This window comes from Strigops habroptila, chromosome 18 (assembly GCF_004027225.2).
Source record: "Strigops habroptila isolate Jane chromosome 18, bStrHab1.2.pri, whole genome shotgun sequence".
Lineage (NCBI taxonomy): Eukaryota > Metazoa > Chordata > Aves > Psittaciformes > Psittacidae > Strigops > Strigops habroptila.
Window position 1 is genome coordinate 2,344,283 of NC_044294.2, and position 24,957 is coordinate 2,369,239.

Consider the following 24,957-nt stretch of genomic DNA (forward strand, 5'->3'; position numbering starts at 1 on the left):
AGTGGCCACGGGCTACACAAGGTGTCTGCTCCTGTTTGTGCTGCTCCTGCCAGCACAGGCCATGTCCTGCATCCCAGACAGCCTGAGCAAAGGTGCAGGGATGCCTTTCCGGAGCCAGGAAAGGCACCGACCTGCAGGCAGGCGGCTGGCTCCGGGATGCAGGTTCAGATTGAACTTCAAACATACATAAAATCATGGCATAAATCATGACATCCTACAAAAGAACCACAGAGACACTGTTCCCCTCCGGAAAGGCAGGACCACTGTGCCTGCTCCTCAGGGGACTCTTTCACAAGCACGGAGAAGGACTGGGCTGGGCCAGGACAAGCAATTCCCAGTGCAGAAGGGAAGAGCTGCAGCCTTGTTTCCCAGAACCCCAAAGCCAGAGGCAGAGAAAACGGACAAACATCTACTCAAAGCACCTTGCAGGGCTGTTTAAAGGTGTATCACCTCCAAAGGGGAAAACTCAGACGCTGCAGAGCCCCAGCTGGATGTGAGGGTGCTCTCACCTGCCCCAGCCAGCGCAATGGCTCCAAGCGGAACACCAGCTCCGTCTTACGCACCCTGTGCCAGCGCTGGCACAGAAGCAGGTCTCAGTCACTTGTTTTTAGCAAACAGAGAGCTCTACTTCTACCAAACAGCCATTTGGGGTCTGGTGAGGTGGTATCGAAGCTGGATTTTGGGACCTGATAGATCCCCCCAAGTGGAACCTTTCTCCTGCAAACCCTAGAGCTGGAGCAACGCTCCAGCGTGGGATTTGCACCACGACACGCCATCCCACTGCAACAACCCAGCACCGGGGCACCCCTCATAACGCCACCTCAAGGCATCTTCTTCAAAAGGAGCCTTGAACCCACCACCCCCCCCCCGCACAGAGGGAAAGGAATTTGCACGTTATGTTAAAGCACCATTTGCAAAAGCAACCATCAAGGCAGCAGCAAAGCCAAGCGAGGGGAGTTCTCCAAGCAGGGAGCCCAGCTGTAAGCAGTCACTCTACCTTGCTCCTCCTCACTGCCTCTTGCTCAGCCAAAACCAGAACCTTCTACTCCTCATCCCCTTCCGCAGCTGGAAGGCCAGGAGCTCCGGGGACCCCGTCACCCATTGGAGAGCAGCCTCGCACCGCTCTGCTTCTCTTCCAGGTTGTTTGGGAGCCAGGAAAGCTGCTTGAATGCTGCGGGAACTCGGTGTTCCTTGTGACACTCCGCTGGAGGGGCAGGGAGGTGGCCGGGCCCGCAGCACCCTCTTCTGTCTACCGCACTCTTCTGCAAGGGAGCTTTTGAGTCTCTCTGGCACCGCACAGCTTCAAGCAGCTCCCTCCAGACGTTACCTTCCTGCTCCCTGCAGCTTGGAAACACTCAGGAAGCTGGAAGGATTCGGGGTTAAAAACAAATCAGCAAGCATTTAGATGAGTCAGTGGTGTGGTTTGATGAGGACAGACAAGTGCTTCTTGGGAAGCCAGTTTGGAATTGTTTTTGTGGCCTGTCGCTGGGCTGGTAATGCCTGGAAGCTCTGTTCTTGGACCACAGCACTCGAGTGCCAAGAGCTCCTCAAACAATGGGGCTGTGTTTCCTCCTGGACTCTCCTGCAGGCTCTGTGCAGTTTTCATGGCTTCCTGCTGGGGAGCTTCTCCTTTCCTTCTGCAACTCCCCCACGCACGTAATTACAGCCCATTTTGGTACCTTATCGTGAGCTGCTTCAGAGCTGATTACCCCTGAGCTTCCTTCCTCCCATCATCAACCTCCTCCAATATTGACGTTCGCCGGCGCTAATTCGATGCTATCAAAGAGCAGAGGAGCTTTAGGAGGCATTATGGGGACTCCAAGTGCACAATTTGGAGCTGGCAGCAGCGCTGCTGATAAGAACCAGCTTTTGCTCCTCACGTCCAGCTCTTCTCCAAGGAGCAGCCGCTCGCCAGCCACGTGTGAGGCGGAAGGAGGACGGACCCGGGCAGGCTCCGAGCCAGTGTTATTCCAGTGGCCCTGGATTAAAAGTGGAGCCAAGTGACATGATGCAACACAGCCCATTAAATAAGCTCTTTCTAAACATAAACTGTTTGTAAAGTTACATTTGGAACGAAGTAATTACTTCAAAGGACAGGCTGAGAGAGCTGGGCTGGGGCAGCCTGGAGAAGAGAAGGCTCCTGAAGGGGAGACCTTAGAGCAGCTCCAGTGCCTAAAGGGGCTGCAGGAAACCTGGAGAGGGGCTTTGGACAAGAGATGGAGGGACAGGCCAAGGGGAATGGCTTTAACCTGCCAGAGGGGAGATTGAGATGAGCTCTGAGGCAGAAGCTCTTCCCTGTGAGGATGCTGAGGCACTGGCACAGGGTGCCCAGAGAAGCTGTGGCTGCCCCATCCCTGTTCCCAGTGTTCCATTTTCAGCCTTAAGGTGATCCAGAAATTGAAGTTTTGAAATAGCAAAAGCTTATTACATGGTACCTGGTGCAGCCTGTGCCAGCATTAATGTATCACCATCCCAGCAATCTTAGCCCCTGAGGAACAATTACAGCCAAACCTTTCGTTTTCTGTTTCTTTCCATCAGAAAAGCAGCAGAGGGGACCCACGTAAGTGAGGGAACATCCCCTTGGTCCATGTGATACGCAATTGAGCTCTTGTGGGGACTTCAATAGACAAACCAGACCCTCAAATGAGTGATGAAAATAAAGCAACATGATAAAACTCAACCGATACAGCTGCTATCCCCACTTAATTCATCAAGAGGCTGCCCAAAGAAGCAGGAGAGATTTAATCCAAAGCAGCCACCCTCTCTGCTTCCCTGACTTGAAGACACAAGTGATTTTAGGAGCGTGCCTACCAGTGAGGTTTAGGAATGCTGCATCACTACAGCCCAGCCCCAAGCCCCTCACTAGAGCTACGGGAGCTCCAGGACCACAGGTCACTTGTGGAGGAGCCCACCGTGTCCTCCTAATACAGCTGGAACATCCCCGAACACACACACACCTATCACAGATCCATAGTGAAAAACACCCTGAGTGCACTTCTCCCCCTTCTCTCCTCAGGGCGAGGGCCTGAGGCAGAAACCCACCACATTTCCCTTTACAGTTCCTGTGAAAAACGTTTATTTGTGAAATACATCATCATTGTTGATGCGAAGGGGCAGGTTTCAATCCTGCAGGTGACCCCAACTACCCAGAACTCCCCCTCTACGAGCTGGTCCTGCCCCCACCAGCTCTTTATTCCCTCTGAAGCAGCGGAGCCGTTGTTCCAAGTGAAGAACACCACATCCTAGTTAGAAACACTCTGCAGCAGGGTGATATTGTCCCCTTTCAACATGATCCGACCTGCAACACAGAGAAGGGAAAGGAGACAAAACTCATGACAATGAGACAGGCTCTGACAATAACCTCACACCTTCCAAAAACAACAGCCAAGGTGATTGCAAGAGTCACCCCCATGACAAGAGACCAGGTTTTGACCAGAAACAGAGCCCCACACAGCTGCACTGGTGGGTGTGAGCAACCCCCCAGTCCCAATTCACTCTGTACCACATGAGACAAAACCTCCCCCCCTGCACTGGGTGTCTGAGCAGCAGCTCTGCCCCCATCAAGAGCCTGGACATGCTGCTCAGCCCAGACTGCTCCTTGTGCTCCCCAAGGAGGACTAAACAGCACCCTGGTGGTTCCCAGCTTTGATTTGGTGTCACCACAGCAAGTGTCTGAGGTGCTGGGGGCTGCCTGTGCAGCCCCAACGCTGTCATGTTGAAAGACAAACCAGGTCTGGGGCAGAGATGTTCTCCTGCACACTCAACCAAACCACAGGAGCCAGCAGGAACCAAGACCTGGGCAGTGTCTGCTCCCTGTACCCCAAACTCAACCTCCCAAAATGTGTGTTTTGTGCTTTGAATCGCAGCTGGGGGGAGGCTCAGGCTCCAGCTCACCCCCCCATGGACTTACCCAGCTGCTTCCTTGACTTTGTTTTGGAGTGAATCTCCTCTGCATCGTCCAGCACCAAGTTCATGTATTCATCAAAGCCCTGAAAACCAGGGATAAAGCAAGCAGTGAGCTGAGGGCCCTGGTCTAAACATCAGCAACAAGGATACAAACCATTACCTGTGCTGACCTGACCACTATGACTATTGAGAGACATGAAGCGTTCCCCCCCCCCCCCCAGTTTTATGGAAGAAATAGTTTTATGAACGTGAAAAGGAAGCTACAACCCCCAGTGTACACAAGGACACCACGATACTCACAATGATGCAGCCTTCTATCCGCATGTTCACCTGCTCGTAAAGCCACACTTGGATCCTGGACCTCTGCAAGAGGATGAAGGAGGGAGCAAAACGGGGCCATGAGCACCCTGAGCAGCTCCGTGCTGTGCATTAAGTGATTCCCAGCCATGGAGCTGCGACTCTCACATGTCTCTAAAGTGTTTTTAAGGTGTTACACCCGTCCGGACCCCCTTGTGACGGTGAGGAGAACATCACCGGCATCAAACGCCTCGTTCCACGCAGGAATTAAGAGGAGCCGGCTCCCAAATCCCACATAACAACAGCCCCCCCCGCTCCCCTCACAGGGAGCCCGTACTCACGTTCTGCAGGTAGCGGAAGATGAGGTTCTGCAGCGGAGCGTTAAGGACTCGGCACAGAGACACCAACCCCGCTCCCGCCCGCCCTCCCGCCGAGCCCCGGCAAGGATACGATGGGCTGCACCATCACCTTCTGCACCTTCTGGCCCTGCCCGCGGTACGCCATGGCCGCGGCCTCACGCTCCCGCTCTGTGGGGAAGGAAGCGGCCGCGCACGGCGGGAGCGCGCAAGGAACTGTGGGATGCTGGAGGATCCGGCTGCTCTAGGAAGGCGGGAGGACTGCCGTCTCTACTGCTCCGGGCTAAAGGGTGCGCAGCGTGGGCCCCTTGTCACCCCCGTATCCCCATCCACAGCCCCCTTGTCACCCCCGTATCCCTCTCCATAGCCCCTTGTCACCCCCGTATCCCCATCCACAGCCCCGTTGTCACCCCCGTATCCCCCTCCATAGCCCCTTGTCACTCCCATATCCCTCTTCACAGCCCCCTTGTCACCCCTGTATCCCCATCCACAGCCCTTTTGTCACCCCCGTATCCCCATCCGCAGCCCCCTTGTCACACCCGTGTCCCCAACCACAGCCCCCTTGTCACCCCCGTATCCCCATCCACAGCCCCTTTGTCACCCCCATATCCCCCTCCATAGCCCCTTAACACTCCTGTATCCCTCTTCACAGCCCCCTTGTCACCCCTGTATCCCCATCCACAGCCCCTTTATCACCCCTGTATCCCCCTCCATAGCCCCTTGTCGTCCCCATATCCCCCTCCATAGCCCCGTCACCCCACTATCCCCATCCGTAGCCCCCGTCACCCCTGTAGCCCTACCCATAGCCCCCTTGCCACCCCCCTATCCCCATCCACAACCCCCTTATCACCCCCATATCCCCCTTATCACCCCCACAGTCACCCCCTCCCTAGCCTCCGTCTCAGTCCCCATGTCCCAGAACACTCAGTGACACGGCTCCTATGGCAGGTTTATTAAAAACACTGGTAACTGCTGTTGCGTGGAACAGTCCGACTGGGGGGTGGAGGTGCTGGCTCATACAATGCCTTAAATACAATACAAATATAAAATGGGAGAATAAAATATTTACACAAAGCATGGTGGACATCGACCCCCACCTCCGGGGACAGAGCCTTCCTCACCCGGCTCTCGAGCTCTTCCTCGCTGCAGCCCCTTCGCCATAAGGAAGTCCTTCAGCAGGAGAAGGGATTGGGTGAACCCTTCCCGAGCTTCACCAGCTCTTTCCTGAAGTTTGGTTTCCCAACCTTTTTCCTCCCTCTAGGAACTAAGACGTCACAGTGGATTATCCAAGCACGCAAGGGTTTTCTTCCGAAGTATTTACAATCGACTCCAACAAGTGGCTGCAGCAAATGCTGGAGGGCGCCGACAGCTTCAGACATGAGAGCAGGAGGAGAGAGAAGTTCTTCCAAAACTTAAGGAAATAAGTGAAAATCTACTTGCCAGGGAAAGGGAGCACTGGGGGGGCAGAGACCCCCATCTCAGATATTGGCTTGGGGGTCCCAAAGTGAGATTCAAACCCCCTGTCCTGGCTCCAGTTCCTACATGGACCCGGAGCTCACGCCTTGGCGGTGGGGCAGGGGCTGAGGGAGGATTCCCGGGCCATTCCCAGGCAGCAGCAGCGTGGTTGGTCCCGCAGCAGTACCAGCTTCCACGATCTCCAGCTTCCAAGGAGGATGCTCCCCTAGGAGTCGGTGCTGCGACAGTGCTTGGAAACAAGGCCAAGCAGCCACCACTTCCCAGATGATCCAGCAGCTCGGAGAAGCGATTCTTGGACCAGAGAGGCACTTAAACCAATCCTTCCTTCACCAGTTTCCTGCAGAGGAATCCCATCAACCCATCCCAGAATCCTATCAGGATTCACCTCAGCAAGAAGCACCACCCCCTCCCCAGCTTTGGCACAGTACAACAAAGCAGGAGGGGGTTGTGGAGCTGTGCTGCAGAGCTGCTGCTTTTCACACCCATGTCGTATCGTCCCTGCTGATTCCAAGTGAGGATGCACTGAGCCCAACCACCGCCCCTGGCAGCACCTTTGGTCCAAACCACTCCATTATCCTGCTCCCTCCCACGTTTTCATGAAGATTAAAGTCCAAATGAGAACATACATAAATAAAACTCAAGAGTTGACATAGTAACTCCAGGCTTTAGATAGCAATTGTCCAAGAAAGGAGAATACCAAAGCTTTTGAAACGCGCTGAACGTTGAGGTTTGTAAAGGAGGGGAGGAAAGAAGGAAGGAAGAAGCTTTAGGTTTAAGCCTTCAGAGCATCACTGCATCAGGACATCAGTTCACAACCCCACGGGCTGCAGCTGGGGAGCTCTCTGGCCCAAAAGAAACAAGTGCTTTGTCCTCCTAACGTCGACGGCAGCCACTGACAGTCACAGAACGGATGCACAGGACCTCGACTCTGACCAGCAGGGAAATGTAGGACAACCAAGTGCAGATACTGCCCATTTCTACCAGTTCAACTGTGCTTTAAGACTCATTGCAAAGCCTCAGCTAGAAAAACGATCATCACCTCTGGGTATCCCAACAGAAAAATAGAGTTTTAATTTCTTAATTTCTTTTTTTGTTTGTTTGTTTTAATCTTAAGATCCTGCAGTTCAGCTGTCGATCATCTCCGACAGTTCCAGGAGGAGGTCGTCCTCATCCTTCCCTGGGTCCAGATCAATTTCTGCTTCCAGTTTGCCTCCTGAGATTTCCCAAATCAGCTTCTCGAAGTCGTCTTCTACAGACAAAGGGGCTTTGCCAGCGCCGGTGGAGCTCAGCCGGCGCGTCTTCAGCGCCACTTGGGACGAAGTTGAAGTTGAGCTGGATAGTTCTGACTGTGCCCCAGAGCCTGCCTGGCTTCCCATGTGCAGCTCCGGGCTTGAAGAACAACAAAGAGAGGGAATCAGTGTATGACACTGCTTAACCAGAGAGATGCTTTCTACAAAGCAGCTCTTCAAACTCCTTTAATCCCTCCTACACCACAACCTTAGGCAGAGATTGTTAATCCATTAATGTGAGGCTACTTTTAGGGTGCAGTGCACCAGCACCGGTACATTGTTCTGTCCAGGGATTTCCCCATGAAGACAGAACCTGGCAAAGAAGGTTCCATTTTTTGGCCACAGACCTCTGCTAATTTCACTGTAAAAAGGTTAAGAAGTCAACCTGTGCAGGCATTCAGAAACCCCAAGAAGAAAGGCTGGACCAACCTGCAGCACTACTGGAAGAAAAGAATCTAAGGAAGTATTCCTGCTGGCTGCTAGACCATTGTTTCAGATTCATTGCTCCTTCGGATTTTGGCATTCCTCAACTCAAACCTCCACTTTTTCCACACGTGAAAAATCCCTTATGTTTCATGTGAAAGACACAATGAGCAAGAAAAAGAACAAGTGGTGCTTGTTACCTGGTTTGGGGTTTTTCTCCCCCAGGTATGGAGACCAGGTTGTCCTCTGGCAAAGCAGGAACAATGGCCTAGGAAGAAGGAAGACAAGTTTTTATGTTACACAGGTAAAAGACTTAGTAGATTCCTCCTCTGCTGCTTCTCCCCTGGCATTGCTGAACCAAAACACTCCTGAAAAGTTAGGATTCACTCAATACACATCACAAACATTGGCACAGGGTGCCCAGAGAAGCTGTGGCTGCCCCATCCCTGGCAGTGTTCAAGGCCAGGTTGGACACAGGGGCTTGGAGCAACCTGCTGTAGTGGAAGGTGTCCCTGCCTGTGGCAGGGGTTGGAACTGGAGGAGCTTTAAGGTCCCTTCCAACCCAAACCATTCCATTATTCTATGATAAACTTCAGTTTACTGATGACTGTGTCTTTAAGAACACAGCATTAATGGACAAAATCCTTCACACCAGAGAGAATCCCAGCAGAGTGTTATGGAAGCAATGCCATTCATCTAATAAAAAGCAGGATGGCTAAAACCATCTTAGGGAGCACTTCTGGATCCCAAAGGGAACAGAGAGCTGTAGAATATTGCAATTTTCCATCTCTTCTCCAAGAGGAGGGTAAAACTTGGGCATATATTTTACAAGGGACCCACTATTGCTTCAGACACTGTCTTTACCACAGCTGCTTTTTTAGCTGGAGGCTCCTTCGTGTCACCACCCGTGGTACTCAAGGGCTTCACAGCTGCCACGGCAGAGGGGTGACCCTCGGCTGCCTTACGCTTCAGGGGATGCTTTGTGGGAGAGGTGGTTTTCCCATCCAGAGCCTTCAGGCACGCCTTGGATTTGGCTAGAGGAAAAAGGAGAACTTCATCAGTCTTGCTCTGCCTCTGGAGAAAAAAAAGACACAAGCCAAAAGGTTCCCTCCTATCAGTCCCATCATCCTTCTGAGTTAAATAGATTTGGCCAGCACAATTATGCTGTCATTGCCCAGATTTCCAGCAGTATTTTCCACACATTAAACTCTCTTTACTAGCAAGCCATAAAAAGGAGCAAAGAAGTTACAAAAAGGAGTCAGTGACAACATGAAAACTGCCACCTCCTTTCAAAACAAGACCTAAAGGAACTCTTTAACACAGTGTCAACACCTACTCTTAGCTTTCCTTTCCTGCAGTGGAGCTGCCTGTTTCCCTGGTGATACAGCAGCTTCCTTCCCTGGGCTTTCAACCCCATCTTCCAGAGGTTTCACCAAGGTCTTCTTCACAAGGTGATATGCTGACCCTGAAGCCACAGTGGCTTCAGGGCTCCCTGATGGTAGAGTTTTATCCTTGATGGTTTTTTCAACAGAAGAAGGCACAGAAGCTGCTTCCTTCTGAAGCTTCTCTTCTTGGTGGTGTTTCAGTTGCCGCTTCTCCCTCATTATCTCTTCCAGGTTCTTCACTTGAACTTTAGAATTAGTTGTGCTCTGATCAGCGAGCTGGAAGGAAACAAAAGGGAAGGACTAATAGGACAAAAAGAAAAGCTGAGTGGCAATCCCTCTGGAATGGCTCCATGCAGAACAGAGCATCTTATGACCATTCAGATCTGACCTTTTTTCCATACCATGTTTGCCTGGAACAAGATCCATGCTTTGCTATGGAAACACAAAAGCCTGCAATTCCCAACATAGCAAGCTGCTTTCATAGAGCAGAAGGCTCTAGCTGTCATTTATGACATTCTTTTTAAGCAAGAGAAACTTGCACAAGCTCCCCAAAACAGCATTCACTGAGGCTGATTTCCTCTTCTACAAAGCTCCAGCCTTTCCTGTTTAAATACTTCCCTTTCTTATCTTTCAAGTCTGATGGATAAACTGAGAACCAAATCATTGCCTCCACATTAACCTCACAGATTTTATCTGCTCTTAACAGGGTTTCTTATGCACTGGCAGGTGCAATCAGATTAATTCCAAGCTTGAAGATCCCAATGTTGTCTAGGAAATGCTAGGAAAGCGACAGACGGCTCCATGGCAGCACTTAGCAAACGTGGGAAGAGAAGAGCACTCTCAAACTGGGAGCAACCAAAATATAACAAAACTCATCCGAAACTGTATGAATATATGTATGTCTTCACGAAGGACTCACCTCTGCAGGGGTAGAGACAGCTTTGGGAGAAGGCTTGCTCAATTCCACCACCTTCTTTTCTTCTCTTCCAGGTGCTTTAAAACCAAGAACAAAACATTAATGGTTTTATCCACAGCAGAAGTAAAGAAACCCTCTTCCCTTTGTCTCCCTGGTGTGGTTGTTTCCTCATGGCTAAGAACGGGACAAAGGGAGAGGCTACGGCAAACAATCCCTGCAGCTCTGGACCTCTCTTTCCCTCCATCACATTATCTCTTTACATGGGTTATAGTATCTTAACAATGAGATCTTCAATGCTCTGTCATTTTGGGCAAAACCTGGCCCTCACATTACGTTGATACACAACACATACATACCAGGAAGTTAAACAACACATGCCAAAGAGGAAGGTAAACTCGGATTCAGCACAGGGAAGATCCCATATCACAAACAGATGGCAGAAAGAAATACAACAGAAGAGAGGAATTCAACTACAAAGCTCCTGACTGACTTTTCCAGTGGGAAATCCAGAAAACTATAATGCAATTCATGGGAAATAATATGGTTGGATGTTCTGGTACTTTTTTTACCTTTGTAGCCTTAACTCTTTTATCCTCCAGTATACACAGAAGGAAAAAGCAAAAGGAATCCTGAGCAAACTGGATTTGCTTGCCAGGGGAAGCGAGTACCAAACCATCCCATTACCTATGAGCTTGGTGATCCGTAACAATCTCCTCCCTGTCGGGGCAGGTTCGGCTTGTGCTGGTGGAGCTGGCACGTTTTCTGCACTCTGCTGCAGCCGCAGAGCTTTCTCCTGCTTGATTTCCTCCAAGGTTTTAATACGCACTTCCCCTGGCTTGGCTTTCCCTGCTGGCTCTGCCAGCGGCACTCTGCTGGGCACAGACGGAGCCAGCACGCTCTGCTTCTTGGGCTCCCCCTCAGCTTTTGTCTTGGTGGGAAGCTCTTCTGCTTTTTGCTTCTCTTCTTCCAAACGCTTCTGGTTTTTTTCAGCCAGGGCTCCTGAGAAAGTTTTGATGCGAACGGCAGGGGAAGGTTTTGCCCCTGAGTTGGGATCTTCTGGTTTACAACGTCCTTCAGCCTGGCCTTTAGCTGGAGGTTCTCCTCGTCTCTGAGTAGCTCTCTCCAGGCGAATTTCTTCCAGTGTTTTCACGTGGATCTCTCCTGTCGGCTTAGCAGCCTTCTCTGGCAGCATCAAAGAAAAGCACCAAGGTTTCAAGAGAGTCCAACAATATCTAACCCCCCCTAAGTTTGTCATAGGATTAAGGAAAACCAGGTTTGAGTGTTCCCAAGAACACATCTTAAGACAGTATCATTCTGCATAACATTCTCCTCCTCCTTTAAGCCACCTGTGTTTCTGCAGTGCTATCCAGAGAGCTGTGGCACAAACCCCAGCAGTGTATTTTACTTTGTTACTCTCTCAGGCTGTCTCTCTCTACCAGCATCTCAACCTCCTGCTCCTGGCAGTGGTTCTGTTCCACTTGTGCATCCTGCAGCTTCTGATGGTTCACAGCAGGAACATGAAACCTTGAGGCACAAGTGGAAAGCACACATGGAGCTAGAGCCAGATCTCTGATAGCAGCCATCAGGACAACTTCATTCCACTCAGAGGAATGGGGCAGATCATTTAAATTCCCTTTTAGGGCTGTCTGGAAGTTCATGGAAAGAAGAAAGGGAAAAGCCTATTTAATACCCAGTTATTACCTGTCTCTGTGCTGGTCTGTTCAGAGGGCAATCCTAGCCTCTCCTTCAGAGACTTGGGGACTTGAACTACAAGACAGAAAAGAAAGAGTCAGGGAGGCTGCCTAAATCTCAACTGAGTGTTCACATTTTGAAATGAGACAGGAGATCACCAGGATTCAGGGTTACCTCGAGCCCTCAACCAACACACACAAAGAACCAGTAGAAGAAAGGACAAAGAGCAAACCCAAACCAGACAATCTGGGCCTCAAACCCAGATGCCAGGTTAGTGGCTGTACCTCTCTTGGGGGCTTTGTCAGCATTCTCCAGCATGTCTATCTTCTTCCCCAGCCTTTCGGCAAGGTTGCGCTTCAGTGGAACGACACTTTTAGCAGCTTCAAAGAGACAAAAAACAAGAACTGCTTTAAGAACATTCCTCCGGAGGAGGATTTGAGAACACTCAGGCACAAATTTCAGTTCTTCCAGGTATTTTTGCTTGTATTTGCATCTCAGTTGCTAGAACAATTTGCCATTTCTGCAGTCAATACAGGTCTCTGCCAAAATGTATTTTCCTCCTGCATGCAGCTAAAAAAAACCCTTAAAAGCAGTCGCATTTAGATGAGGGCACCCAAACCACAGCTCACAAAAAGCTCTTACCTGTGGAGGCTTTCCGTTTGCCCAGTCTCTCAGCAATGTTCAGCTGAATCACAGGCTCCTCCCCTAAAATAAAGGGTGATCTCTAGCACACAGAAACCAGCGGCCAGGAAAAGCATTGTCTTTCCAGCCCATGTCCCCCAAAAAGACACTCTTTTGGTAGCCAAAACACCACAAACGAATGGCTACCAGTAGTAGTTCTACACTTTTTTGCCTTTAAAAGGCATTTGTCTGGATTTAAACACCACCATTTACACACACTCGTGTGCAACTGCCACTGTCAGCCTCTTCAATGCTTCAGAAACTGGCTACTTGTGTAACACCATCTTCCACAGGTCTTCCCTTCCATTTCTCCCCAGTTATCCCCTTATTTGCACACTGACACTTGTTTTGACATCACTTTCTCTCCGCACTTAACCCCAGCACCAATCCTGCCACCCGCTGTCAACACATGCACTCATTCACAAATCTCACTCAGCTTCTCGACTGCAGTGAAATTAAGCACGTTTGAGAGCCTGTAGGATGGTGAGAATGTATGATTAGCAATGGCTTGAAGTCAGGCTGTTAAAAACAGTTCTTGATCTTTTATCGCAATACAACCGAGCACCTACAAATGCCAAATCTTCTCCTTTAAGGAGAAAAGCATGGTTTTAATGAGAAAAATTCAACCAGCAGCCTAACAGGTCTGAATTATCTTCATTATTAGTTGAGCTTTTGGTTTAGGAGCCAGGAAATGGCAGTAACAGCATTCCCTGTTACCTTGCTTTGCAGACAGTGTCACAGTTCTCACTACTGTCCGTACGTTCTCCTTTTCTGGCACAGGAATAGTCCGGGATTGAAGGGGATGAACAGAAACTCCTGAAGGACCTTCTGGTCAGAGCGAGCAAAACAGAAGGATGTTTAGGAAAAGAATCCAACCAAACAGAACCACCACAAAGACCAAAGCCATTAGGGATTCATTCCTGTCAAACAGCCAATGACCAGTGCACTTAAATAAGAGAGATAAGCAATTTCCCTCTGATTTGCCCTTGGAATTCCAATCTAGAATACCAGCTCTCCGAGCTTAAGAAAAGAGGTTGCATGCCAAAGGAGCTCAAGGCCTCCAGCTAAACATGGAATTCTGGCCCTCAAGCAGCTCTCAGCTGCAATCATCTCCCAGTCTGACCCCAACACTGCACTGGGTTGTATTCCCAGTGCACAGCCAGCTATCCATGGGATATCAGAAGGATAAGAAGAGGCAGAAGTGAAGGATATGGGGGCTATTAACTCACCACCTTGTTTTTTTGTTTTCTCCTTTAGTTTCTTCAATTTGATTTCTTCCAGCGTTTTTATTCCGAAATTTAAATTGTCGTCTGAAAGCACAAAGCAGGCACTGAGAAACTGAGGCTGAGAGACACACACGGAGCCTCCAGCTTCTACCAGCTCCGAACCTTCCCAAAGGGTTTGGAACAAACCCTGCCAACACTCCCCTCCAGTGCAAAAAAAACCAGCCATACAACAGATGGCACTTTGGTAAGGAATTGGCACCTTTCTCCTCCCATCCTACAGGGTAAAACCTACACATTGCAGGATTTTAATCCATCTACATATTGGGTTCCTCTGTCATTAGACGTGGTTTTCTACTGCTTGGAAGGACACATTTGCAGCTTTTCAGCTCCCCTCTGTGGCTCTATTTTGTTCTATAGGAGTAAATAAGGAGGAGTTTACCTGCCTGACATGTGACATCATTAGACAGGAATGAGCTCGTGGGAATACCTGACTCCTGACCTTGTGTTCTAATGTAGTTTTAGAACATACGTTTCAGTTCGTTGTGAAATCCTCCTTCCAAACCCTGCTATTACAGCTGTTAGGATACCTTGCTTGGAATTAGCACTGGATTTCCTAGTGGAAATTATCCGCAATCCATTATGGGTTTCTGTTGTTGGTTGCTGGATGGCCATCTTAATGTCATCCCCCTCTTCAGAAAGCTGGTCTGAAAAGCAACAAATAAACCTATTCAGTTGCAGAATAGGGATTAGATGAGATATCTCATGTTTATGCAGCTCACACAATGACATTTCAGTCCACAGTCCACTACACGACTCAGGTATTCCGTGATTTATACATTCACTTACGAGTACAAACGCCTTCAACAAGGAAAAAGTGCTCACCATCATCATCTTCATCATCATCTGCAGCATTGATTACAACGGGAGGGTGTGTAGGACTTGGGACATTTTCAGAGTTTTCCACTTTCATCACCCCCCTCAGCTGGGGAGAGGGATTTGACTGAACAGAAAGTTTGTTTTGCTGCAGTGACATCTGAGGCATTTTAACATCGTCTTCCACAGACTCAGGTGGACTTGGAAGCGTAGCTAGAGGAAGAGGAGGAGCAGCTCTTATATGGCCATTTAGAACTTTGACACCCATGTTGCACTCACTGTGTAGGTATGGTAGATAAAGTAGATAACCCACCTGACTACTGAATTTAGAGTTTCCTATTCCCCACCCCTGGTTACACTAGGAGCAATGCTTCCCTTCATGCACAGATCTCATGCCCCACCACCCAGAAAGGATTAAATGAGGGGAAAGCAACCTGAAAGGCAAAGATCACACAAAGCACGGAGAAGCTGAGCATGAAAGAAAAGATGAAATACCAGAAGGACATGCTGTTTAGCTGAGAGCCTGACTGCAGACTTCTTGCACTCATAAACTAGCAGAACCTTTCTGTGTTCTATAGCATTGTACCCACCCATAAGCAATACTCAAGATTAACGACTTAATCCTTCAAGACAAAGGACCCAAGACACTCACTTTTGCTTGGAGGTAAGAAGAGTCCATCAACGTAACGTCCTTTGGTGTGATGGAAAGCACAGTTGGATTTTTGGCAGCCCACTGGCTGGTTCTCCCAGTAGCAAGGAATCTCACTACGTTTCTTCTGAGGACAGAAAGCAAGCAAAGCCCGTGGTGACTCTCACCTTCATTTGCAAAGAGACATGTCCCACCACAAGTGGACCAGAGACAGGTCGTGCAGTGCTGAAACATCACTCCAAAGGTCAATTTAACACTAGAAGCATTTCAGCTAGAACAGTTTAGCCTTAGCTAAGCTTAGCTGTATCAGCTTAGCTATTACCTACCTTCCCTATCCCCCAGTTTGAGCAGAGAGGCACTCTCACACATCAATTCACGTGGGATAAACTAACACAACGTGCAAAATACTGGGATTATTCAGAGAGAAAAATGCCTTCAATTGCCCAGTTAAATCTACCCAAGTTTATCTTCAGAGCCTTGGTTCCTTCCCGTGTTTTCTCTCCCTACCCTGTACTACCCCAAGAGGTCAGAACATCGTCAGAAGAAATCCAGGATAGCAGAGACCTGCCTCACTCAGGAGGTGAACCCCAAGAGGTCAGAACATCGTCAGAAGAAATCCAGGACAGCAGAGACCTGCCTCACTCAGGAGATGAGTGAAGGCTGCTTGTTGCCACCGTGCTCCAGCACATTTAAGCAGTCTTATCAATGTGGTTGCTGTTGCCTCTTACGAATATAATGTCAGCACCTAATACGATAATTCCATGCCAAGATACACATAAGAAATTGATCTTTTCCTTCCCCAACTTCCTCCCACCCCTCTCCTCGCAAGAGGAACCAGCATCATTTTAAAGCAATGTAAAAGCACATTCAGGCCACCTACAGCAATGAAAAACTGCTTTCAGTGATTTATTTTGAGACCACATCTTTAGGCAAACACTCACATCGATCTCCATGTGTCTGAACCTGCAGATATTCCTGAAACAGCGACCCTCTTGCCAGAGTGTGCAGACTGTCTCATTTCCCAGAGCAGCTTCGCAGTGGCGGAAGGAGCAGCTGTCTCCCTGGAGCCAAAAGGGAAATCAAAAAGGTAAATGAAACAGTAGAGCCTAAAAAAGATGCCCATGCTCTTAGAACTGGCAGCTCTTAGAACAGAACTTAGAAGACTAACTGCTTACTAAGTTAACAGAAGTCTCTGGGTCTCTTCCCCCTCCTCTCTTAAAACAACAAGGGAACAAGAAACCACCCCCAAAGCAAAAGAAACCCAAACAGACCTTGTTACACGTGGAATAGAAATAGAAGTAGCAGTCATCTCCTTGGTTAGACATAATGGACAAAGCTGAGGTTCACTCAACAGGGATTTCCTCCAGTCTTCCAGTCTGAAGCTGGCTTCACTTTCTTGCACTGCAAGTCTTCTACTGGCTTGATCAATGAAATCTTCTTTTTTAAAGTAACCCTAAAGGAAGGCATCAAGAAGTGAAAAACAAAGGAGGAATGAGCATTTTTCCAGCTGCTTTCCGGTAATCAAATTAGGCTCTTAGGAGGGGACAACGTCTTGAAATTAGCTGGTTACAAAACCTATCCCAATACTAAGTGAAGCTGCATGGGTTTTGTCAGCAAGCAGTCTCTTCTGTATCCTTAGCAAGAGTTACATGCCTTAGAGCACAAGAAACTACTGCTGGAAGCCCAAGTGTTAAAAATGTGGGCAGACATTTGAGTTATCAGTCAATGGTTAACTAGTAATTGCTGTAAAATACAAGTGACACAGTAAACTTTCTATTCCCATCAGCCCAGGTCTTCCAGTTCACGTACCTGGCCAACTTCAAGAAAGATACTGATCTTCCAAGACTTCCAGTTAACTTCTCCTGTAGGCCGAACCAACACTGAATCCGTGAATTAATAATAAAGGGGTAGAAAGACTTTTCCTCCTCACATTGCCAAGGGAACCTCTCATCCTCTCATCAATTCAAACATAGGCTGTGCTTTTAAACATCTTACAACTAATGGAGGAAGCAAGTCCATTGGAATACTGTCAGACTGGAGACAGCCAGGGTTAGTTAGCTCTTCAAAAAAGGAAAAACCAAAAAACAAAAAGGAGGAAAAAAAACCAAAAAAACCAAAAAACAACCCAGGGCATTTAAAGATGAACTTGTGGTTCAAAGGGGCTGCAAAAAGGAGGCTCCATCTTCCACAGCCGGGCCATTGCCATTCTAATTTGGTTTTGGTTTTTAATTTAAAATGCAGTTAAGTTGCAATTTCTGGTCTTCAAGATTTCTTCACCTATTAAGAAAACACAAAAATCTTCCCCCATCTTTATTACCTGTACAGCAAAAAAACAGACTTGGTGCGTATAAGGACACAAATATGTAATAGCCATACACATCCGTGTCTATACACACAGCGAGAGTGAGGGGTAACAAAGTCAGCAAGGGTGAGAGGCAAAATTTGACTGGTGGGCTGTGTGCCACTGAGGATTGCAGACAAAGCCTCTCATTTGGAGGGAACTGGCAAAAATCAAAGCTCTATCGAATATTTTGAGGCCTGTGCCTTTGAGGCCGATGCTTTTTATAGCTAGAAGTATGGAACGGGAGTGATTTGGGGCCAGCACATGAAGATGCACACGTCTGGACATGCATACAGTGGAAACACCCCCCCCAACACGCGTGCACAGGACATGTTGTATGATATCCGTGTGGAGAACAGCTCTGAGCCCCCATCAGCCACGTCGAGTTGCAATCAATCACCAGCAGGAAGGCAGCGGGTCAGGGTACAGCAAGCTTTGGGAGGCAGGGAACTGCTCACTTTGCCAGTGGCGTGGCTGCATGATACCAACAACTTGGAATTGCTTTGCTTTTGGGAAAGAATTTGTTCTCTTTTCACAGCAGAGCAAACACTATGAGTTTGCCATCATATGTTGTTCCTTAATCCATATATCCATCGTTAGCCATTGCTGCAAGATCATGGGAGGCTTGGAAAGATGGCTTAGGTCCAATTCAAGAGGGATGGTTTTTTGGTGCCAACAGAGCTGAACTGATTTTATTTAGCTACAAGCAGTTTGGGGCTTTTTTGTAATGTGAAGTCAGATACTTTGATTCTTAGTTAAGACACTAAATTCCAGAAGACCTGCAACCAGACCAGATAAAGTTCAATTTTAAGTGATTCTGACCCCTTTCATTAAAACGCTGCACATTTCTGTGCAAAGTGTTTCTGAGTCTTTTGGACACAACTGAAGGAAATCGTTCTTACAAGTTAATAACAAAATGTTGGAACCTTTTTACTCACACAAACACTAGTGAATTTTCCAGGATTTTTTGTTTGTTTGTTTTTGGCAGGGAATTTTCCCAAATCTAAAATAAAGAGAGGAAAAGTTGGGTGCTCGTATTAGTTACTGGGTTTGGACTGCTTGACAGAGGGAATAAGAGCAGTGGTGAAGTGCAAGGGCTTCTTCCCTTCCTCAATATCGATGGGGCTATTTGCTTTTGACCTTTAGCACCTTCCAAAACAGACTTGGTGTCATACAGATCCCTGTGCATCTACTGCTAAAAATTACTGGTGCTCCTTCCTGGAGAGCTCTGCCAAGAAACCTTTCTCCAGACGTGTTCCAAATACCATTGCTAGCTCAATGAGATTTCAAGCACGACTCTTTTGAGCCTGCACAAGCCACCAAGGAAATAGATGGCAATTGAGGAGCACTGCTTTGCTGAGCAGAGCCATTCAAACACAAATGGGAAGGAATTCACAGCCTAGAAGCATTTCTTTGCCCTAGGAAGTGAGAGACACCTGTATAATGCAACCTTCCTTTATCCACCACCACGGGGGAGAAAAGAAATCCCCTTGGAGCAGCTCAGCACTTTGCTTGCTGCCTTCTCTATTCCTGAGCAGACTTCAAGAGCTGTTCAGAATATGAATGGATCTTGTTTAAGGAATGGGGAAAAAACAGCAAAACTTGAAAAGAAACACAGAAAAACCCTCAAATTTCCCACCCCCCGAAAAAAATAAATATCTCAAAGTTCTAAACTCCATTAAAAAATAAATAAATCCTTTCGTTTTAAAAAAGATAAACTCAAAACCTCTTTTGGTTTCTTTCTTTAACCTGGGAGCAGTTAACACACAAACCTGAGCACTAAACAGAGATCAACTGAACTAACCCCAAAACTCTGAGTGAAAATGAGTAACTCTGGAGCACTCAGCAGGTCTCTCGTGGAAGTTGATGAGAATTTTAAACTCTTTTCTTTTTTCCCCCCTCCAGAAATGTAGCAAAAGTTTTTGTTTGAAGAGATTTTGAATTCCTTTAGGAAAAATAAAAGAAACTACAGATGCAGTAGGGGGTGGGTCAAGTTTTTTGTGCCAACAAGTGCCGTAACGTTTACCTTTGGCCAAGGGAAGATAAATGAGAGTCTGCAGTTTGTTTTACAAGCTTGTCATTCTTAGCACTGAAGAAACAGCCCTACTCCCTGGTCTGACCCTCCAGCTTGCTTTTGTCCTGGATCACGGAGCAAGAAGGGAACAGGATGGTTTTGCACTCCAAAGCGCACAAGGGAAGTATTGCTGCACCTACCTACGGGCACTTTCTGGTTATAAGGTACGAAGCATTTCTCTTGGACAGTCTCTCTTGCTGCTCTGCTTTGTGCCTTTAACCTCTTAAAAGATAATAAAGATGCTTAACAGCCCTGTTTGTTGGAATAGTTGGATGACAAGGAAGGAGGAGCACCAGGAACTGAAGTGCAGAACAACCTCTCGCTAACACATCTCACTCTCTGTAAATCTAAAGCTTAGCTGTCCAAAGCAGAGTCAACTCTAGCTGTTAAATGCTGCCTAAATATGGACTGCAGGCATGTGCTGAGTGGGGGTGACAGCACTCAAGAGCCTTGCAGAGCAGAGCAAAGCTGCTAGCCAAGAAAGCAAAGGTGAAAGCAGACGATCAGCCCAGCTTCCTCTGCCACTGAGTGAGGATCATCTTTCATCGTGATCTCGGAGAGCCATGAGTTGTGGTGTGAGTTACTACTACTGGGAGGCACAGCCGCCCCTCACTGGAGCAACTCTGTTTGAAGGGACCTGAATGAGGACATTCTTCCTTATAAGATCAATCTGGTCCTGAAAGGGCTGACTGGCTGTCAAAGAATAACCCTGAACTGAAGCACTCACCAGACCAGCTGCTGCTTCAGTAGAGATTTGTCTTTAGCTTGACACATCAAGATGCAGAAGGAATTATTCAAAGCAGGGATCTAGTGAAGTGGCCAAGACGAAACGTTCAGATCTGAGCACACTGTAGAAAATCAGTTTCACCCATCTCCCAGTCCAAGAGTGACACGTTTTGAGTTGCAAGTTTCTACATGCTCTGCAAAGCCAGAAGGACCGATGGCAGCAGCTGATTTAAGAACTACAGTTCTCCACTGGCCTCTACCTGCAGGCCAAGAATCTTGCACCCATCAGACACCTGGGACTACCGGCATAAACTGAGAATAGCCCCATTCTCCCTCCGGGGAAGGATGCTGCTCCACCTTCTGCTGGCTGAAAGTCACTTTAACACATAAAAGGTAGAGAAAGGGTCACTGAACAGCTATTTCCTGCTTCAAGTGATCCTGGGGAAGATTGTTTGAATGCTGGAGTTGCTGAAGAATTTGATGAGCCTTAGCAGCATGAGCAAGAAAATCTCTTAAGTAACTTGTTCTCCTCCTGTGCTCAAAGTCCTAAATCATTACTTTTAACCTAGCACTGTGTGCACAAGCTCAGTGGTGTTGTCAGGAGCTGGAAAGCCAGGAGTGAGGGATTAAGGGAAAGCCACACATCAATTTGGTACCTTGGTTCTTGTAGGACACTTCCTACTGCTTGAGTTTTAGTAAAGCCAGTGGGAAGGAGCTGTTGTCTAAAAATGGACCTCTGCTGGTGCAGTGAATCCAAAGATCTCCAGTGGCCATCACTGTCAGGCTGTCTGTGGTTGGTTCAGGGTCCACACACCAACGGTTAAATGTGTATTTTTATGTTGTGTTTCTCCAACGCCAGGGAAAATGTTTCTTCCCCAATGCCATACAGTCCCATTAGAGATGGGAACTGACAGCCTAGTGCTACAATCTGTATGAACTTCTAATAAGTTGGCCTTGGAAAAGAGTGTCTTCAATAATCACTTTTATAATAGCTCTGTTTATCTGTTAGTTAAGTGCATCCTCGTATCTGAGCTCCTTCAGAGCAGCATGAGGTTGAGTCTTGAGTCCCACGGCCATGATTCATGCCCTTTCTCCTACCAAGCACATGCTCAGGAGGCAAAGATGGACCAGGAACACCTGGAGATGTTAAAGCACAACCAAGCCCATCTTAGCTCAATACATCACCTTCACAGAGCAAAAACTCAAGTGGAACAGTAGAAAAATCCACAAGTGCTTCCCAAGCTTCAGGGTAGCAGCAGCACCATCACACCGAGGCACTGGCTCAGCGTGCAGGACCATGTGCTGCTGCAGTGCTGAGGCAAGTCCCTGCCCAACAGAGGTTCCACACAATAGATGTATTTGTCCTAATTTCTGGCATCAAAAGGCTTTTGGCACTATTGCTTTCATGAAGTAAACTCCCTCTATCTTCTCCAGATGCTCCAGAATCCACCACTACTGCAGCTGCAAGGGCTGTGCCAGTATGAGCCACATCCATGGCAAATCTCTTTGACAGCTCCTGCTTCCTCAGGCACATTTGCAGTCCACTCATCTCCTCTTCCAGCTGAAACACCAGCCCGCTGGCTCTGCCACACCATCACTGCCAATGTGAGAGCTGGGAACGCACATCAACCTCCCACTGCTAACCCCACTGTCCATGGAGATGGCTGACACACTCAGCGTGGAGATGTCACCAAGGAGTCAGTGTCCCCAGACAAGTACCTGGCTTGCCACGGATGGTTTGGGGTCTTTTTGTGTCCCACAACTGAAGTCTTTGCTCTTCTTCCGGGCAATCGTGGCTGCTTTAACAGACTGTGGTCCATAAGGAAGCTCTCTCCATCCTGCTCAGGCACCATGACAGCAGCACACGCAGGTGTAACAGTACCTGCAGGTCCCAAATCCCTAACTGACTTTTAGATAGCCCCAATTTTTCATGTGGTGGCTTTCCCTTAATGCATAACCCCTTCATTCCTATATTTTTAGGGGGTGGCTCTCTATTATTCTCTCTGTCCATCAGCTTTCCCTCCTAGATGTCCCAATGGGCATCGATGAATCAATTCCAAACCAAGGAGACTGCTAAAGCTGCTACAGCTACTCCTGGGTGAGACTGGTACACTTAGAAATAGGAAAAGAACAAGGGTCCTCCAGCCTAAACCAACACCAGGGCCTGGCAGCAATTTACTGTGATGATTCATCTTCCTCACCAAGTGTTGGATTAAAGCTCAAAAAGAGCCAACTTCCCCAATGGAAGCAGCCATTTGGAAAGGTGCCATTTGAGCTGAGAAGTGACAGCAAGAGGAAGTTTTCTCCAGGCTGCCTTTCCTCCTGAAACACCTCGCTACCCAGCACGAAACCCATCCTATCTGTTCAGCTCGAGCAGTTTAACGTGTGCCCAATTCACCCGTGTGCCACAGTGGTGGTTCTGGTAGCCTTTCAAAACCCCCTGACCCCAGGAGATCTCTTGTTAACAATCAAACAACACAGTGGTTTATATGGGAAGCATGGATGGCCCAGAGCTCACTCTGCGTGCACCCCAAAGCACCAGCTCTGGGAACACTCCAAAAGCTCAAACACTGATCCCTGCAACGGCAAAAAGCACTTTTGCACTTGCATTATGAACATCAACATATGAAAACAGAAACCGCTTGGATCCAGTTCTTATAACAAGCAACAACAAACGTCACCCAACTGGGTTCTTTTAAGCGACCTAAAGCAGAAATTAAGATGACAACCGGGTGCATCCAGAGTTAGTCACATCCTGAAGGCAGTTAGTTCCTTTAGGGAACGGAGGAGCGATTTGTCAGATGACAACATTACAGCACGCCCCTCATACGCATTGCTACAAAAGGAAGGCACAAGGGTTTAACTGAAAATAGCGTGTAAAGCACCTGCACTGGGATCTTCAACTCGACCAACCGAACCCCCCCAGAGCCTGCCCGAGGATTCCGTTTCCCGGGAGACCCTTAGACCGGGCCGGGGTGGGGGCACAGCCAGGCCGTGTAGCAGGGCTAACGGCCGAGGGGAGGGCCGCGGTAGGGAACGGGAGAGCTGCGGCCCTGTAATGCGGGAGCGGGGCCTCGGGCCTACTCGGGCAGCGGGGAAGCAGCTCCCCGTCCCTCAAGTCCCGCGGCGCCGAGGCCGGGGGGAACGTCTCCTCACCCCTCCCGCCGCCTCCGGAGGACCCGACCTGCCCCAGGGGCCCCAGCACCCCGCTTCCATTGCCTACAGACACCCCGCTGCGGAGCGCTCAGGGCCGCGGCCTGGGCCGCCCGCCCCGCCGGGCCCGGGGGCCGCGGCCTGCTTCCTCTGAGGGGAGCGCAGGGGACCCGCTCCTGGCGAGAGGCCATTCCCCAGCCCCTGCGGTCTACGAACGGCTGTAGTTACCGGCGAGCGGGGACTTTACCGAACCCCAGGGGACCGCCGCTGCTGCCGCCGCCGCGTCGCCTCGCTCCGCCGGGGCCGCCGCTCGGGCTGTCGCCTTCCCCGCTGCCAGCCTCAAAGATGGCGCCGGGCGTACGGGCAGCCTCAGCGCACCCGCTGCCAAGATGGCGGACGGAGCGGCTTCACGACGGACACTTCCGGCCGTTGGAGCCAGCCCCGGCGGAGCTCCGCCCACTGGAGGGGCGGGCGGGCGCGATAAACAAGGCGGGGCGGGCGGGCGCGTTTTTTGCCCTTCCCTCCTCCGACTCATCCCAACGTTTCCTTATCTCCAGACAAATCCCTTCGCCATGGTGGGAATGGGATAATTTCCCCCTTCCCCTCCATCTCTAGCCCTGCTGCGGTGCCCTGCACCCAGCTTCCAGCCAGAGTGTACGCCCTGCCCACCATGGCGCCAGGCTGGGGTGTCTGAGGGAGCCATCTCCTCCCTTGCGGCACTGCCTCACCTCAGTTGCTCTCTCCAAGCTGGACGCTATGTTGTGTTTTAAACCTGTCTTCCCAGCGCTTGCCCTGGGTTTAGGGTTACCTCTGAGGTCCTAGAGAGGGAGGGAGGTGCTGGGGTGCTGTGGGTGCTTGTCAGGGCAGCATCGAGCTGCTGAGGCTTCATGGTGGATCATAAACCTCAACCTGACTCCCTCAGCTTCCCTCCATGCCGGTGTCCCGGGTGTTACAAGCTGGCACAACCACCACCCTGAGAAAGCAGGGCTGAGGCTGCGCAGTGAAGCTTTTACACCCTGTTTGTGTCACCCGGTGTCAGCTCCAAGGGTCAGTGTGGGCAAGGCTTGGATTGAACTTCATCCCTTCAGCCTCGCCCAGCTCCATCTTCTCCTCGTGGCTTGGCCTTGGTGTTACTAAAGACAGAGAGAAGCAACCGCCCCTCTATTGAGGGCGGGGAGTTAAGGAGCTCCAGTGCAATGAACGTGCTTGGAATACGAGTATTTCAGGGGCTGCTTGCTTTTATTTCCTGTTGTCCTTCTCACCTGGGCAAAGTGCCTCTATGGAGGCACAATAGTCCCAGTACAGAGGCAGGACATAGCTTAAAACTGCTCCCCCGGAGCTGGGGATCACAACCTCCACCATGCATCACCTCAGAGGTGCCATGAGGGAAGGGTACAAGGGAGGATCTTTGTTCAAGCTCAACATGTAGCCCAGCAACACTGGTTTGGATGTCATTTGACAGCCAGTTCTGGTCTTTGCTTAGACATGGAAGGA

The 24,957-nt window shown here is 49.2% G+C and overlaps 3 protein-coding genes across 9 annotated transcripts in view; all 3 read right to left on the minus strand.

Annotated features, from left to right (window-relative positions):
* SOX13 (SRY-box transcription factor 13) overlaps positions 1 to 2,096 on the minus strand; it is a 36,534-nt gene extending 34,438 nt beyond the window's left edge. For all 3 annotated transcript variants that reach the window (XM_030473437.1, XM_030473436.1, XM_030473432.1), the window contains exon 1: positions 998 to 2,096. The gene's annotated coding sequence lies outside the window, so the exon portion shown is untranslated. The remainder of the gene's footprint in view (positions 1 to 997) is intronic.
* Positions 2,097 to 3,052: 956 nt separating this feature from the next.
* Positions 3,053 to 4,801, minus strand: SNRPE (small nuclear ribonucleoprotein polypeptide E). The gene is made up of 5 exons (XM_030473065.1): positions 4,654 to 4,801; positions 4,545 to 4,571; positions 4,207 to 4,269; positions 3,911 to 3,989; positions 3,053 to 3,298 (listed from the first exon to the last, which is right to left on the minus strand). Exons 1-5 carry the CDS (start codon positions 4,705 to 4,707, stop codon positions 3,243 to 3,245), a joined length of 279 nt encoding a protein of 92 aa, XP_030328925.1. The 5' UTR covers positions 4,708 to 4,801; the 3' UTR covers positions 3,053 to 3,242.
* A 695-nt stretch (positions 4,802 to 5,496) lies between these two features.
* Positions 5,497 to 23,837, minus strand: ZC3H11A (zinc finger CCCH-type containing 11A). 5 transcript variants are annotated; one of them, XM_030473062.1, is made up of 18 exons: positions 23,692 to 23,837; positions 16,979 to 17,031; positions 16,441 to 16,622; positions 16,111 to 16,230; positions 15,173 to 15,296; positions 14,530 to 14,733; positions 14,235 to 14,351; positions 13,651 to 13,731; positions 13,139 to 13,249; positions 12,383 to 12,445; positions 12,025 to 12,120; positions 11,750 to 11,815; positions 10,733 to 11,230; positions 10,052 to 10,125; positions 9,084 to 9,408; positions 8,612 to 8,781; positions 7,948 to 8,015; positions 5,497 to 7,424 (listed from the first exon to the last, which is right to left on the minus strand). In XM_030473062.1, exons 3-18 carry the CDS (start codon positions 16,492 to 16,494, stop codon positions 7,160 to 7,162), a joined length of 2,436 nt encoding a protein of 811 aa, XP_030328922.1. In that variant the 5' UTR covers positions 16,495 to 16,622; positions 16,979 to 17,031; positions 23,692 to 23,837; the 3' UTR covers positions 5,497 to 7,159. The 5 variants fall into 5 exon arrangements, with proteins under 5 accessions (XP_030328922.1, XP_030328921.1, XP_030328920.1 ...); XM_030473061.1 differs by having other exon boundaries at positions 16,979 to 17,446; XM_030473060.1 differs by having other exon boundaries at positions 16,979 to 17,486.
* Between the last annotated feature and the right edge of the window lie 1,120 nt (positions 23,838 to 24,957).